This window comes from Mustelus asterias, chromosome 3, assembly GCF_964213995.1.
Source record: "Mustelus asterias chromosome 3, sMusAst1.hap1.1, whole genome shotgun sequence".
NCBI lineage: Eukaryota > Metazoa > Chordata > Chondrichthyes > Carcharhiniformes > Triakidae > Mustelus > Mustelus asterias.
The window spans coordinates 16,492,102-16,506,480 of NC_135803.1; the positions used below are offsets into that span (position 1 = coordinate 16,492,102).

The 14,379-nt window shown below is 45.4% G+C and overlaps 1 protein-coding gene across 1 annotated transcript in view; it reads left to right on the forward strand.

The window, feature by feature from the left end:
- The window catches only part of hltf (helicase-like transcription factor), a 92,851-nt gene that overhangs the window by 8,351 nt on the left and 70,121 nt on the right, over nt 1-14,379 (forward strand). Inside the window, exons 3-6 of the mRNA XM_078205380.1 lie at nt 1,795-1,961; nt 5,322-5,455; nt 8,158-8,258; nt 12,228-12,302. Coding sequence (XP_078061506.1) covers nt 1,795-1,961; nt 5,322-5,455; nt 8,158-8,258; nt 12,228-12,302 — 477 coding nt within the window. The remainder of the gene's footprint in view (nt 1-1,794; nt 1,962-5,321; nt 5,456-8,157; nt 8,259-12,227; nt 12,303-14,379) is intronic.

Sequence of the window (14,379 nt, forward strand, 5' to 3'; positions counted from 1 at the left end):
TTGTGTACTGTTAGGGACCAGATTAGAAACTCCAAGGTATATTAGTCTAGACCCCAACTTTTACATTTGATTTTGGCATTGGTGAGCATAAATTGTTTCACTCCAGGTATGATTCAATTGACTCCCTCGGAAGCTTTTATCCGAAAAAACTTTATTTTAGAACACAGTTAGAATATAACAAAAAAAATTAACAAAACTTTTACCAGTTAAAATGCTGAAACATGACAAAGTATAATTCTTAACTATCCATCTCTATAGTTCCAATTTAAACAATATTCCTATAGACATAAATCTAACTTCAGAATCAATTAGCAGCAAAAAACAGGTATGTTCAGGTGGATGCTAGATTCTCAGCCTTTTAACTCCCCCGGACAGATACAGAAATACACCTGCCGTCTGACTCTTATAGCAATTTCCAGAGAAGGATATATTCTCAAGTAGCAGGGCTTCAGAGAAATAAACCTACTCTCTGGCAGATCCCAGTCTCCAGACTTCAGGCAGAGAAAGGGCTACTTTTCTCTGCAGCAACTGGCTTTATTATTTTGTGTAAGCCTAGCTCCATCCAGTCACCTGACCTTACTTGTTAGTCGACCTATTCGAGCCCCACTCTGAAAACCGCCAGGGGAAAAGACTAAAATAACATCCTCACATTAGTCCAGATTAAAACAAACACTGTAGCAATTAAGATCAATTATGCTACTGCAGTAACACAGGAACTGCTGTGTACAGACAAGACGGCACCGATAATAAAGCAAACTGCTAAAACAGACCCTGCACAAGAAACATGACTCAAATACATTTCTTAAAGGCACAGTATCGTCACAGCATATACAGGGCGGAATTTTACCGGCACGTCCCCCTAAGGTTCATATGATTCTGCCCGAGGCCCACGGAGAATGCCATTCTCCAAGCCTCGCCTGTCCCCGGAATCTGGGCAGGCGTACCGGTAAAATTCCGGCCACAGTCCCAAGTGTCTCTGTTCTTGAAGCCCCTCTAAAAATTGCACCATTCAGTTTATACAGCTCTCCTCATTCTTCCTACCAAAATATAAGCTTTACGCATCTGTGTTAAAATTCATTTGCCATGGGTCTGTCCATTCACCAATCTGTCTGGATCCCCCAGAAGTCTGTTACTAACTGTCTCATTGTCTAATACATTTCCAAGCTCTTCAAAATATGAAATGGTCAAAAATTACATCGATATTCAAAAACCTCATAACATCCTTGGTTCAAACATGGACAAAAGAGCAGATCAAGGATAAAGGACCTGATCACGGACTTTTGAAGTCTTTGAAAAACACTCATTTATCTGTTCAAACTTGAAAACTGGGACAAATGTCAGAGTGGCTTCAAAGAAAAGACAGGGGAAGATTGAAACAGTCAAGCCAGTATATGAATATTCTTCAAAGCAGAAGAATATTTTCTCCACTGGATAATGTATTCTAATGCATCGGAACATTTTTCTCACATTCATGATGTTGGTCAATTTAATGGTTACTTACCTTTTCTAAACAAAGCCCTAATATTAATTATTGTATGAAAAAAAACATTTATTAATTTAAGAACAGTTTTATAATGTGTTTAAGTGTTGATAATTGTCCAGCACTTGCAACAAGAGCTGCTCTTGAAAACTTCCTTGTTTGCTGGAGGAAATCTCATCTTGGGGGCATCGATGCATGCATGCGCAGAACATAGTCTTGTGAAAGTATTGTGCTGGAGTTGTAATAACGTAAAATTCCGGATGAATATGGAAATGCAATTTCAGTAACACTTTTTTTTTAAAAACTTGTGTTAGGTGAGCAATAATGAAATGGTGGCACTTCAACGAGAACCAAACAATCCCTACGACAGTAATGCAGTCCAAGTAAATAATGTGAATGGTATTCAGGTGGGACATATCAAGCGGGAGTTGGCAGTACCCCTGGCCTTCATCCTGGACAACAGACTCGCCAGGGTTGAAGGGTGAGTAAACCTGTTCAGTTCTGAGCTACAGGACACTAAGAGACTCTGTTCAGAGTGGACATTTTATGAATTCCACCAGTACGTTGGAAAAGGTGGGCTGTGTTTAACTTTGTATTAAGATGTGAAATTTGAATATAAATTCCATTGCTGTATCAAATCTGTGACGGAAAGCATTTTACCTTGTGTTGCCTGGTCTGAGATTCAGAGCTGTTAAGTGCAGACAGTTGCCAAGTTTGTATCATTGTGGTGCCCAGTACGTTGGTAGAACAATGCATTGCACCATGGGCGATTAGACATTGGCATGCCTGGCACTTGACGTCATGGGCTGGATGTAAAGAAAGTGCCCTTTTATACTTGTCAGTTTGACTTAATTGGTATCACTCTTGTCTTTGAGTCAGAAGGATGTGGATTCAGGACTTGAACACCTGGTCTAGCCTGAGCCTCTGGTTGACAACTGGGAGAGTGCTGCACTGTGGGTTTCCTCTGGGTGCTCCGGTTTCCTCCCACAGTCCAAGGATTTTCAGGTTTGGTGGATTGGCCATGATAAATTGCCCCTTAGTGTTAGGGGATTAGCAGGGTAAATACGTGTGGTTACGAGGATAGGGCCTGGGTGGGATTGTGGTCACTGCAGGCACGTTGGGCTGAATACCTCCTTCTGCTCTGTCGAGATTCGATATGGGAAACATAGAGTCATAGAGGTTTACAGCATGGAAACAGGCCCTTCGGCCCAACTTGCCCATGCCGCCATTTTTTAAAAAACCCCTAAGCTAATCCCAATTGCCCACATTTGGCCCATATCCCTCTATGCCCATCTTATCCATGTAACTATCTAAATGCTTTTTAAAAGACAAAATTGTACCCGCCTCTATTACTACCTCTGGCAGCTTGTTCCAGACACTCACCACCCTCTGTGTGGAAACAATTGCCCCTCTGGACACTTTTGTATCTCTCCCCTCTCACCTTAAACCTATGCCCTCTAGTTTTAGACGCCCCTACCTTTGGGAAAAGATATTGACTATCTACCTTGTCTATGCCCCTCATTATTTTATAGACCTCTATAAGGTCACCCCTCAGCCTCCTACGCTCCAGAGAAAAAAGTCCTAGTCTATCCAGCCTCTCCTTATAACTCAACCATCAAGGGTCCAGATGACCCTTTTGTCAAAGCCCCAAAGGGTACAAAGTCCCAAAGGGCTTTGACAAAGGGTCATCTGGACTCAAAACGTCAGCTCTTTTCTCTTCTTACAGATGCTGCCGGACCTGATGAGATTTTCCAGCATTTTCTCTTTCGGTTTAAGCTCTTTCCTTATTCCACACCGAGTGTTTGCCAGATTTTCCTGTGTGCCGTGTGTAATGAAATCAGAAACATGATTTAAAGGGTACAAATTCATTCCAATTAGTGCACCAGAGGAAATCATCTGACAGCACGTTTTACACGTCTCTCTGCAGCAACAACAGTAAAGTTGACAACAAACTCCGAGGTGTCACCTTTTGCACTTTGCTCAATAACTATCCACAGTGGCTGACTGGGCAAAGCTTCCAGTTCTGCGCTGTGTTATTCATAATGCCTCGGGTGTGTAATTATGGGCAGATTTTACTTTGGTGAAATAGTTTGTCAGGACAGGAAATAAACCAGCATCAAGGTTGCATGGGGAAAATCAGACAAAATTGAATTGTAAATCCAGTGGTTGGGAGTGGGTGGGGTTACGGTGAGAATGATCTTCAGCGACAGTGTAAAACAAGTAATAACTTGTCGACAGCCTGTTTAACTGCTTGCCTGAATTCAGGGACGTGTTGGGAATGTGGAGTTGAGTTTACAATTGGATCAGTCTTTTAAGTTTATTTATTTATTAGTGTCACAAGTAGGCTTATATTAACACTGCAATGAAGTTACAGTGAAAATCCCCCAGTCGCCACACTCCAGCACCTGTTCGGGTACACTGAGGGAGAATTTAGCATGGCCAATGCACTTAATCAGCACGTCTTTCGGACTGTGAGAGAAAACGGGAGCACCCGGAGGAAACCCACGCAGACACGGGGAGAACGTGCAAACTCCACACAGACAGTGACCCAACCTGGGAATTGAATCTAGTTTCCTGGCACTGAGGCAGCAGTGCCTCACTGCGCCCCTGTGCCGCTCAGCAATCATGATCTTATCCAATGGTGGGGCAGGCTCAAGGGGCTGAGTGGCCTACTGTTGCTCCTAAATCATATGTTTGTATGAAATGAATCTAAAAGAAAATTGTTTGGTGTGTGAAGTTTCATAGAATCCCTGCAGTGCAGAAGGAGGCCATTTGGCCCATCGAGTCTACACCCAGTCTCTGAAAGAGCATCTTACCCTGGCTCAGCCCCCCCGCCCTATCCCTGTAACCCTGCTCATTGACCATGGCCAGTCAACCTACCCTGCACGTCTTTGGAGCGCCCGGAGGAAACCCACGCAGACATGTCACTGTTATGCTTTTTAGTGACTGTTTAGTCACTGTTATGCTTTTTGCCATTTTTCTCATCTCCTCTGGAGCGAACTTTGTTTAATTTGACCCTCCCTTGACCAACAGACAGAACCCTGAGGGCATATGAAAGTGGAAGCAGAATTAACATGTACATTAGGGTGGCACAGTGGTTAGCACTGCTGCCTCACAGCGCCAGGGACCCGGGTTCAATTCCCAGTTTGGGTCACTGTCTGTGTGGAGTTTGCACGTTCTCCCCGTGTCTGTCAGTTGCTCCGGTTTCCTCCCACATTCTGAAAGACGTGCTGGTTAAGTACATTGACCCGAACAGGTGCCGGAGTGTGGCGACTAGGGGAATTTCACTGTAACTTCATTGCAGTGTTAATGTAAGCCTTACTTGTGACTAATAAATAAACTTAATTACTTACTTACTTAAAGCTGGTTCGTTATGGGGAGGGTGAATACAGATTCTTTTCAAGTGTTCCATTTTATCGAGTTTATACACTTTTGTCCTGACACTTTTATAAATAACAGATTGTTTATGCAATGACTAGGGCTAATTAATGCCCTTAGTCAGTGCATACTTGAGCTTATATGTTGTGTTGCTAGTGTTAGGTGAGGGAATGATACCTGTCTGCCGTGGCTGCTTCATGTGCTGCTGATGATCCTGTCATGTGCCTGGCCAGAGGTTTCTCAGAGCTGGAAGGACAGTGATGGGACACAGTGTGCCAGCGGTTTTTGTATTTCTAATTGACAAGAGAACGACCCAGGTTGCTGTCGGCTACTGTTGTTGTATTAAGCAGGAAAGGATCTGTACAACTTCAGTGCTAATGGGGTGGGGTGGTGGGCAGAGAGAGAGAAATGTCGGTGAATTATTACAGTTGTGGAAAACTCCCTGGTTTTCTTTTCCTAATAGGGTCGTTCCTTATGGAGCTAACAATGTGTTCACCATGCCCGTGCAGCTTTCCTTCTGGGGAAAAGAGGAAAATCGGGACACCGTTCTGGAAAGGCTGAGGAGACATGGGTTTAAACTGGCACCTCCCACAAAAGGTAAATCTTTATTGACTGATTTAGATAACGATTATACTGGTTTTTAAAGTAGCCTAGTTATTTTGGAACTCTACAAAACCTTCCACAATCCTGTTACTTAAGAGTAGAGCGAGTCATAGTGGTTTACAGCATGGAAACAGGCCCTTCGGCCCAACTTGTCCATGCCACCCTTTTTTTTTAAACCCCTAAGCTAGTCCCAATTGCCCTGCGTTAGGCCTATATCCCTCTATACCCATCTTACCCATGTAATTGTCTAAATGCTTTCTAAAAGACAAAATTGTACCCGCCTCTACTACTACCTCTGGCAGCTTGTTCCAGACACTCACCACCCTCTGGGTGAAAAAATTGCCCTCTGGACCCTTTTGTATCTCTCCCCTCTCATCTTAAACCTATGCCCTCTAGTTTTAGACTCCCCTACCTTTGGAGAAAGATGTTGACTATCTCGCTGATCTATGCCTCTTATTATTTTATAGACCTCTATAAGATCACCCCTAAGTCTCCTATGCTCCAGGGAAAAGAGTCCCAGTCTATCCAACCTCTCCTTATAACTCAAACCATCAAGTCCCAGTAGCATCCTAGTAAATCTTTTCTGCACTCTTTCTAGTTTAATAATATCCTTTCTATAATAGGGTGACCAGAACTGTACACAGTATTCCATGTGTGGTCTTCCCAATGTCTTGTACAGCTTCAACAGGACGTCCCAACTCCAATCTTCAGTATGTGGGCAAGGGGTCATCAGCCAAGTGATCCAAGTTCTGGTCAAAGTGCTAGAATCGTGGCTCAGGCAGGACCATAGCACATTGCCCCTTCCAGAAAACTCTGTGCCAAGCTATGCCTCCCATCAATTGCCATGATGGAGTGGCTCCTTCCATCAAATTGCATCCTGCTGTCCTTCCAGACTCCTGGTCTCTTCTCCTGAGCACTTGTCCCCCACCATCCTCATTTCTTTAAGATCTTTATTCGCATTTGCCTCTCAAATTCTGTTCAGAACCTCTCAGCTTTGTGCCTTCTGCTCTTCCCTAGGGGGAGGCAATGCCATAGTGGTATTATCACTAGACTATGTAATCCAGGAACTCAGCTAATGTTTTGGGGACCTGGGTTCGAATCCTGCCGCGGCAGGTGTTGGAAATTGAATTCAATAAAAAATATCTGGGATTAAGAATCTACCGATGACCATGAAACCATTGTCAATTGTCAGAAAAACCCATCTGGTTCACTAATGTCCTTTAGGGAAGGAAATCTGCCGTCTTTACCATGTCTGGCCTACATGTGACTCCAGAGCCACAGCAATGTGGTTGACTCTTAACTGCCCTCGGTCAACTCGGGATGGATAATAAATGCTGGCCAGCCAGCGACATCCATGTCCCACGAATGAATATAAAAGAAATCCTGGTCGAGCAAGAAAGATTTGCATATCTAAAGCAGTCTGCACCCAATGAGATATTTTTGAAACACACCCACTATTGTAATCAAAAGAGAAAATGCTGGAAAATCTCAGCAGGTCTGGCAGCATCTGTAAGAAGAGAAAAGATTTGACATTTCGAGTCCAGATGACCCTTTGTCAAAGCTGCTTTGACAAAGGGTCACCTGGACTCGAAACGTCAGCTCTTTTCTCTCCTTACAGATGCTGCCAGACCTGCTGAGATTTTCCAGCATTTTCTCTTTTGGATTTAGATTCCAGCATCCGCAGTAATTTGCTTTTATCCGCTATTATAATGTAGGAATGTGGTGGCAATTTGTGCACAGTAACTTTCCTGAAGCACCAATTAAATAAGTGACCTGATGATATGTTTTTATTGGTTGAGGGGTAAACGATAACCACAGTACCAGAGAACTCCATATCTCCTCTTAGAAAAGTGCTATTTCAACACAAGAGGACAGTTCATAAAATCATAGAATCCCTCCTGTGCAGAAAGAGGCCATTCAGCCCATCGAGCCTGCACCGATGACAATCCCACCCAGGCCCTGTCCCCATAAACCCACCTACTTACCCTGCTCATCCTGCTGACACTAAGGGGCAATTGAGCATGGCTAATCCACCTAACCAGCACATCTTTGGAGTGTGGGAGGAAACCGGAGCACCCGGAGGAAACCCACGCAGATACGGGGAGAACGTGCAGACTCCACACAGACAGTCACCAAAGGCTGCAATCGAACCTGGGTCCGTGGTGCTGTGAGGCAGCAGTGCTAACCACTGTGCCACCACTAGGGGCCTAACTTTATTATCTTATCCAAAGGACTGCACCTCTGATAATGTCTTGCTCCCTCAGTACTTTACTGATGAACAAGGCTGGATTATTGGACTTGAGACCCAGGAGTGGGCTTGATCTCACCAATCTCCTGACCCACCTGAACCCAGGCTGGGATACGATATGGCCATCTGCCTTACCATTGGTTAGGAAGGCATCAGCTATGAGGCTCACACTTGCAAACTGCCTCTCTATATCATTTCCACTTCAAATCCCTTCTGCCTACAAAACCTTCCATGTCCACCACCTTGTGGTTTTGATCACATCTCCTGGGTGTGCATCTTCCCTACCCCGAGACTAGTACGGCACTCAGCTATGAAGCACTATGTAAAGTTATATCTTATCATGCAAATGTAAATTGCCAATGAGTTGATGAAGAATGGATAACACTGTATTTGGTTGATATCAACTATTATCAGACAGTATAGTGGTTTGACTGGAAGTTCTTTTCAGGTGGCGAGATTGCTGAGATGTGGTCTGGAATGGGATCTGCAAGACCTGGTCCCAGTTACAAAGCTCCTGTGCACACTGCGGTGCAGATGACAGTTGAACAGGTAAGATGATTTATTCAATTGCAACTCTTTGGCTAACAGCAGGAATCTCCCACACCACTTTTCACAAATCTCCTGACCCTATCTAATTGGCTTGAAAATACAACTTAAAATTGAAATTTCAAGTGTCAAATGCAAGTGGATCAATGCTGCTAAGTGGATCCGTCCAACTCTCGTGGTTCCTCGGGCACAGAGTACTACGACTGAATGGTAATTACCATACAACCTGCAGCTTTATAGAACCTTAGTTAGGCTGCACTTCGAATATAGTGCTCAATTCTGGGGCGGCACAGTGATTAGCACTGCTGCCTCACAGCGCCAGGGACCTGGGTTCGATTCCCGGCTTGGGTCACTGTCTGTGTGGAGTTTGCACATTCTCCCTGTGTCTGCATGGATTTCCTCCAGGTGCTCCGGTTTCTTCCCACAGTTCGAAAGATGTGTTGGTTAGGTGCATTGGCCATGCTAAATTTTCCCTCAGTGTACCCAGACAGGCGCTGGAGTGTGGCGACTAGGGGATTTTCACAGTAACTTCATTGCAGTGTGAATGTAAGCCTGCTTGTGCCTAATATATAAACTTTGCTTTACTTACTTAAATTCCGGTTGCCACACCACCAGAAGGATGTGGAGGCTTTGAAGAGGGTACAGAAAAGATTTACCAGGATGTTGCCTGGTATGGAGGGCATTAGCTATGAGGCGAGGTTGGAGAAACTTGGTTTGTTCTCATTAGAACAACGGAGGTTGAGGGGCGACCTGATAGAAGTCTACAAGATTATGTGGGGCATGGACAGAGTGGATAGTCAGAAGCTTTTTCCCAGGTTAGAAGAGTCAATTACTAGGGGGCATAGGTTTAAGGTGCGAGGGGCAATGCTTAAAGGAGATGTACAAGGCAGGTTTTTTACACAGAGGGTGGTGGGTGCCTGGAACTCGCTGCCGGGGGAGGTAGTGGAAGCGGATATGGTAGTGACTTTTAACGGGTGGCTTGACAAGTACATGAATAGGATGGGAATGGAGGGATATGGTCCTCGGAAGGATAGGAGGTTTTAGTTCAGTCGGGCAGCGTGGTTGGTGCAGGCTTGGAGGGCCGAAGGGCCTTTTTCTGTGCTGTAATTTTCTTTGTTCTTTGTTTGAATGATTGTTCAAGTGACCCAAAATTTGGTCAAAGCGCTAGAATCGTGGCTTAGGTGGGACTATAGCACATTGCCCCTTCCGGAAAACTGCGCCAGGCTATGCTTCCCACGGCAGAGTGCCTTCTTCCATCAAATCCCATTTGCTGTCCTTCCGTACTCCTGGTGCCTTCTCTTTCTGAATACTTGTTCCACACCATCCTCATTTCTTGAAGATCTTTGTTTGCATTTGCCTCTGAAATCCTGTTCAGAACCTCTCAGCTTGATAGCGAATGAGGGTAAGTTTGTGGTGTTTGTATCACAGGTGAACCCAAGCCTGATCCTGTCTTTCCCCAACATGATGTGGAGATGCCGGCGTTGGACTGGGGTAAGCACAGTAAGAAGTCTCACAACACCAGGTTAAAGTCCAACAGGTTTATTTGGTAGCAAATACCATAAGCTTTCGGAGCACTGCTCCTTCGTCAGATGGAGTGGTCTCTGTTCTCAAACAGGGCACAGACACAGAAATCAAATTACAGAATACTGATTAGAATGCAAATCTCTACAGCCAGCCAGGTCTTAAATGTACAGACAATGTGGGTGGAGGGAGCATTCAACACAGGTTAAAGAGATGTGTATTGTCTCCAGACAGTACAGCTTGTGAAATTGTGCAAGTCCAGGAGGCAAGCTGTGGGGGTTACTGATAATGTGACATAAATCCAACATCCCGGTTTAGACCGTCCTCATGTGTGCGGAACTTGGCTATCAGTTTCTGCTCAGTGACTCTGCGCTGTCGTGTGTCGTGAAGGCTGCCTTGGAGAACGCTTACCTGAAGATCCAAGGCTGAATGCCCGTGACTGCTGAAGTGCTCCCCCACAGGAAGAGAACAGTCTTGCCTGGTGATTGTCGAGCGGTGTTCATTCATCCGTTGTCGTAGCATCTGCATGGTTTCCCCAATGTACCATGCCTCAGGACATCCTTTCTTGCAGCGTATCAGGTAGACAACGTTGGCCGAGTTGCAAGAGTAGGTACCTTGTACCTGGTAGATGGTGTTCTCACGTGAGATGATGGCATCCGTGTTGATGATCCGGCACGTCTTGCAGAGGTTGCTGTGGCAGGGTTGTGTGGTGTCGTGGTCACTGTTCTCCTGAAGGCTGGGTAGTTTGCTGCGGACAATGGTCTGTTTGAGGTTGCGTGGTTGTTTGAAGGCAAGAAGTGGGGGTGTGGGGATGGCCTTGGCGAGATGTTCGTCTTCATCAATGACATGTTGAAGGCTCCGGAGGAGATGCCGTAGCTTCTCCGCTCCGGGGAAGTTCTGGACGACGAAGGGTACTCTGTCCACCGTGTCCCGTGTTTGTCTTCTGAGGAGGTCGGTCGCACCGACCTCCTCAGAAGACAAACACGGGACACGGTGGACAGAGTACCCTTCGTCGTCCAGAACTTCCCCGGAGCGGAGAAGCTACGGCATCTCCTCCGGAGCCTTCAACATGTCATTGATGAAGACGAACATCTCGCCAAGGCCATCCCCACACCCCCACTTCTTGCCTTCAAACAACCACGCAACCTTAAACAGACCATTGTCCGCAGCAAACTACCCAGCCTTCAGGAGAACAGTGACCACGACACCACACAACCCTGCCACAGCAACCTCTGCAAGACGTGCCGGATCATCAACACGGATGCCATCATCTCACGTGAGAACACCATCTACCAGGTACACGGTACCTACTCTTACAACTCGGCCAACGTTGTCTACCTGATACGCTGCAAGAAAGGATGACCCGAGGCATGGTACATTGGGGAAACCATGCAGACGCTACGACAACGGATGAATGAACACCGCTCGACAATCACCAGGCAAGACTGTTCTCTTCCTGTGGGGGAGCACTTCAGCAGTCACGGGCATTCAGCCTTGGATCTTCAGGTAAGCGTTCTCCAAGGCGGCCTTCATGACACACGACAGCGCAGAGTCACTGAGCAGAAACTGATAGCCAAGTTCCGCACACAAGAGGACGGTCTAAACCGGGATGTTGGATTTATGTCACATTATCAGTAACCCCCACAGCTTGCCTCCTGGACTTGCACAATTTCACAAGCTGTACTGTCTGGAGACAATACACATCTCTTTAACCTGTGTTGAATGCTCCCTCCACCCACATTGTCTGTACATTTAAGACCTGGCTGGCTGTAGAGATTTGCATTCTAATCAGTATTCTGTAATTTGATTTCTGTATCTGTGCCCTGTTTGAGAACAGGGACCACTCCATCTGACGAAGGAGCATTGCTCCGAAAGCTTATGGTATTTGCTACCAAATAAACCTGTTGGACTTTAACCTGGTGTTGTGAGACTTCTTACTGTGCTTTCCCCAACATCACAGGAATTCTATCAGCAAGAGATGTTGAACAGTGATCTGCAGCAGGAGGCTTTCCTTTTAATGAACGCCTCCAATGTCTTGTCCCTTTGAGTTCACATAACTGAGGACAATGTAGTGATTGAACCAGGGACCTTTCTAATCTCTGGCTCAATGGCATTTTAAGAAGTCTAACAACACCAGGTTAACTTTAACCTGGTGTTGTTCGACTTCTTACTGTGTTTACCCCAGTCCAACGCCGGCATCTCCACATCAATGGCATTTGGCAGTGACTTATTCACCCCAAGAGCCTGCGGATAAAATGGAAAGATGTTAATTAAAGGATGAGCAAATTTGACCATGAGATTTCACCTGTCTTTAGTTGGTAGTATGATACATTCTGTAATTTCTGCTGTACCGGTATGAATGTTAAACTAGAAACTTCAGTCTGAATCTATTCCTACTGATGCTTACTTGCTGCTCATACTGAATTGCAATAACAGGTTTTGTTCTTTTAGCTGAAGAATGAATTTGACAAGATCTTCGAAGATCTGAAAGAACATGACAAGACTCGGGAAATGGAACCAGCTAAGGTCAGATTCGACCATATATTTTTAAAAAATTTTGTTTGTGGGATATGGGCGTTGCTGGCTAGGTCATTGCCCTAGAGAAAGTGATGGTGCGGTACCACCTTGAATCACTGCAAGTCCATAGTATGAATTTTACATTCCCTCCTGGTGGGTTGGGGGGCAGTGCCCATCGACAAAACTTAGGTTACTAAGGCGTGGCCAATGCACCCAACCCGTACATCTTTGGAGTGTGGGAGGAAACCGGAGCACCCGGTGGAAACCCACGCAGACACGGGGAGAATGTGCAAACTCCACACAGATAGTCACCCAAGGCCAGAATTGAACCCAAGTCCTTGGCGCTGTGAGGCAGCAGTGCTAACCACTGTGCCACACACTGTTTTCCAGTGCTTTCCTCAAGATATTCGGTCATGTTCTCATCACCTCTGCCACTTTGGTCAATGTCACCTGCAGACGTCATTGACCCTGACACTTGCTGCTTCAGTCACAACATCCAGGAGGAAAAAGGGGCTCCTTGCTGATTCTTGGTGTCATCCAATTATGGCTTTGAGATGCTCACTCTTCCCTCACCACGCTGCCTCTTACTATTATCTGGCAGGCCTTGCACATGAACTTTGTACGTAAAATCACTTCTTTACATAAGGTGTTCAATAAATGGGATGAACTCTTGGATAAAGTGGTGGAAGTGAAAACCTTTAACCCATTTAAGAAGCGGCTGTGTGCCGCTGGTGGCACTAAGGACTGTAATCACCAAATGGCCTTCCATATTTCATCCTCAATGACCTTGTGATTGAAAATGCGCGCTAGTTTACAGTGTAGTAGTTGACTGTAAACTTGCAGTGTGTTGCTCTAAGTGACAGACTGCCCCAGATCAGTGTTCTGAAAGCCCTTTTGTGTTCCTAGTGATGAGCTCCCGCAGTAAAGAGACATCTGCGATACCAAAAATGAAGCAAGGGGAATAATAGGGAGGAATGGGTGGTGTCGGGTAGTGGAAAGAAGGGGTGAAGATTTTGGATAGTGGGCATGATATTTCCAAGCCCAGTGAAGGTGTCACTGCAGAGATCAGTGATCAGCATTGTAAATAGGTACAAGCATTAAGCAGGATTGACAGGCGTGACAGCAAAGTATTTGAGTGTGTAAGATGCCTACAAAATGAACGCATTGACAGACTTTAAATGTGTTGATATAGAAAGAAAGCAGACCACAAATAACGATGGTGGAACTTGCATTTATATATTGCTCTATGTATTGTGGGCGGCATGGTGTCATGAGATTAGAACTGCTGTCTCACAGCGTCAGGGACCTGGGTTCAATTCCCGGCTTGGATCCCTGTCAGTGCAGAGTCTGCACGTTCTCCTCGTGTCTGCGTGGGTTTCCTCCGGGTGCTCCGGTTTCCTCCCACAGTCTGAAAGACGTGCTGGTTAGGTGCGTTGGCCGTGCTAAATTCTCCCTTAGTGTAGCCGAACAGGCGCCGGAGTGTGGCGACTGGGGGATTTTCACAGTAACTTCATTGCAGTGTTAATGTAAGCCCACTTGTGACACTAACAAATAAACTAAACTACCAATGAGTATTTTTTTTACAATGTTGGTCAAAGGATAAATGCTGCCCAGAAACTCCCCTGCCCTCTTTAAAAAGATCCCACAGTATAGTTTGAAATCAATCTAAAAGGGTAGATGACTCTCAGCTTAAAGCCTCATCTGTAAAACAGCACCAATGACAGTGCAGCACTCTCTCAGCAGCGCTATGCAATGTCCATGTAGCTCATAGAAGCGGGGCATAAATGCACAACCTTCTTATTCAGAGACAGGAGCCAAGTCTGCCAAATGTTTGACTTTTATGTCTGTGTTTCAAGGTTGAAGCTGGAATTGTGTAAGTAGGCAGTTGCAGACGCTGCGCAGTAGACAGTTGGCGGGTTTCTGAATTTTCTCGCCCAAATGTATCAGCATTGTGTATATTAAAACAAACTGACTCCGGCTGTGCAGTTGGCAATTTGCTCAGTTTTAACAGAAGAAAAATGCACGGGATAAATTTCTGGAGAGTGTTCGAATTGTATATAAAATATTCTGGATTGCTGCTTTATTA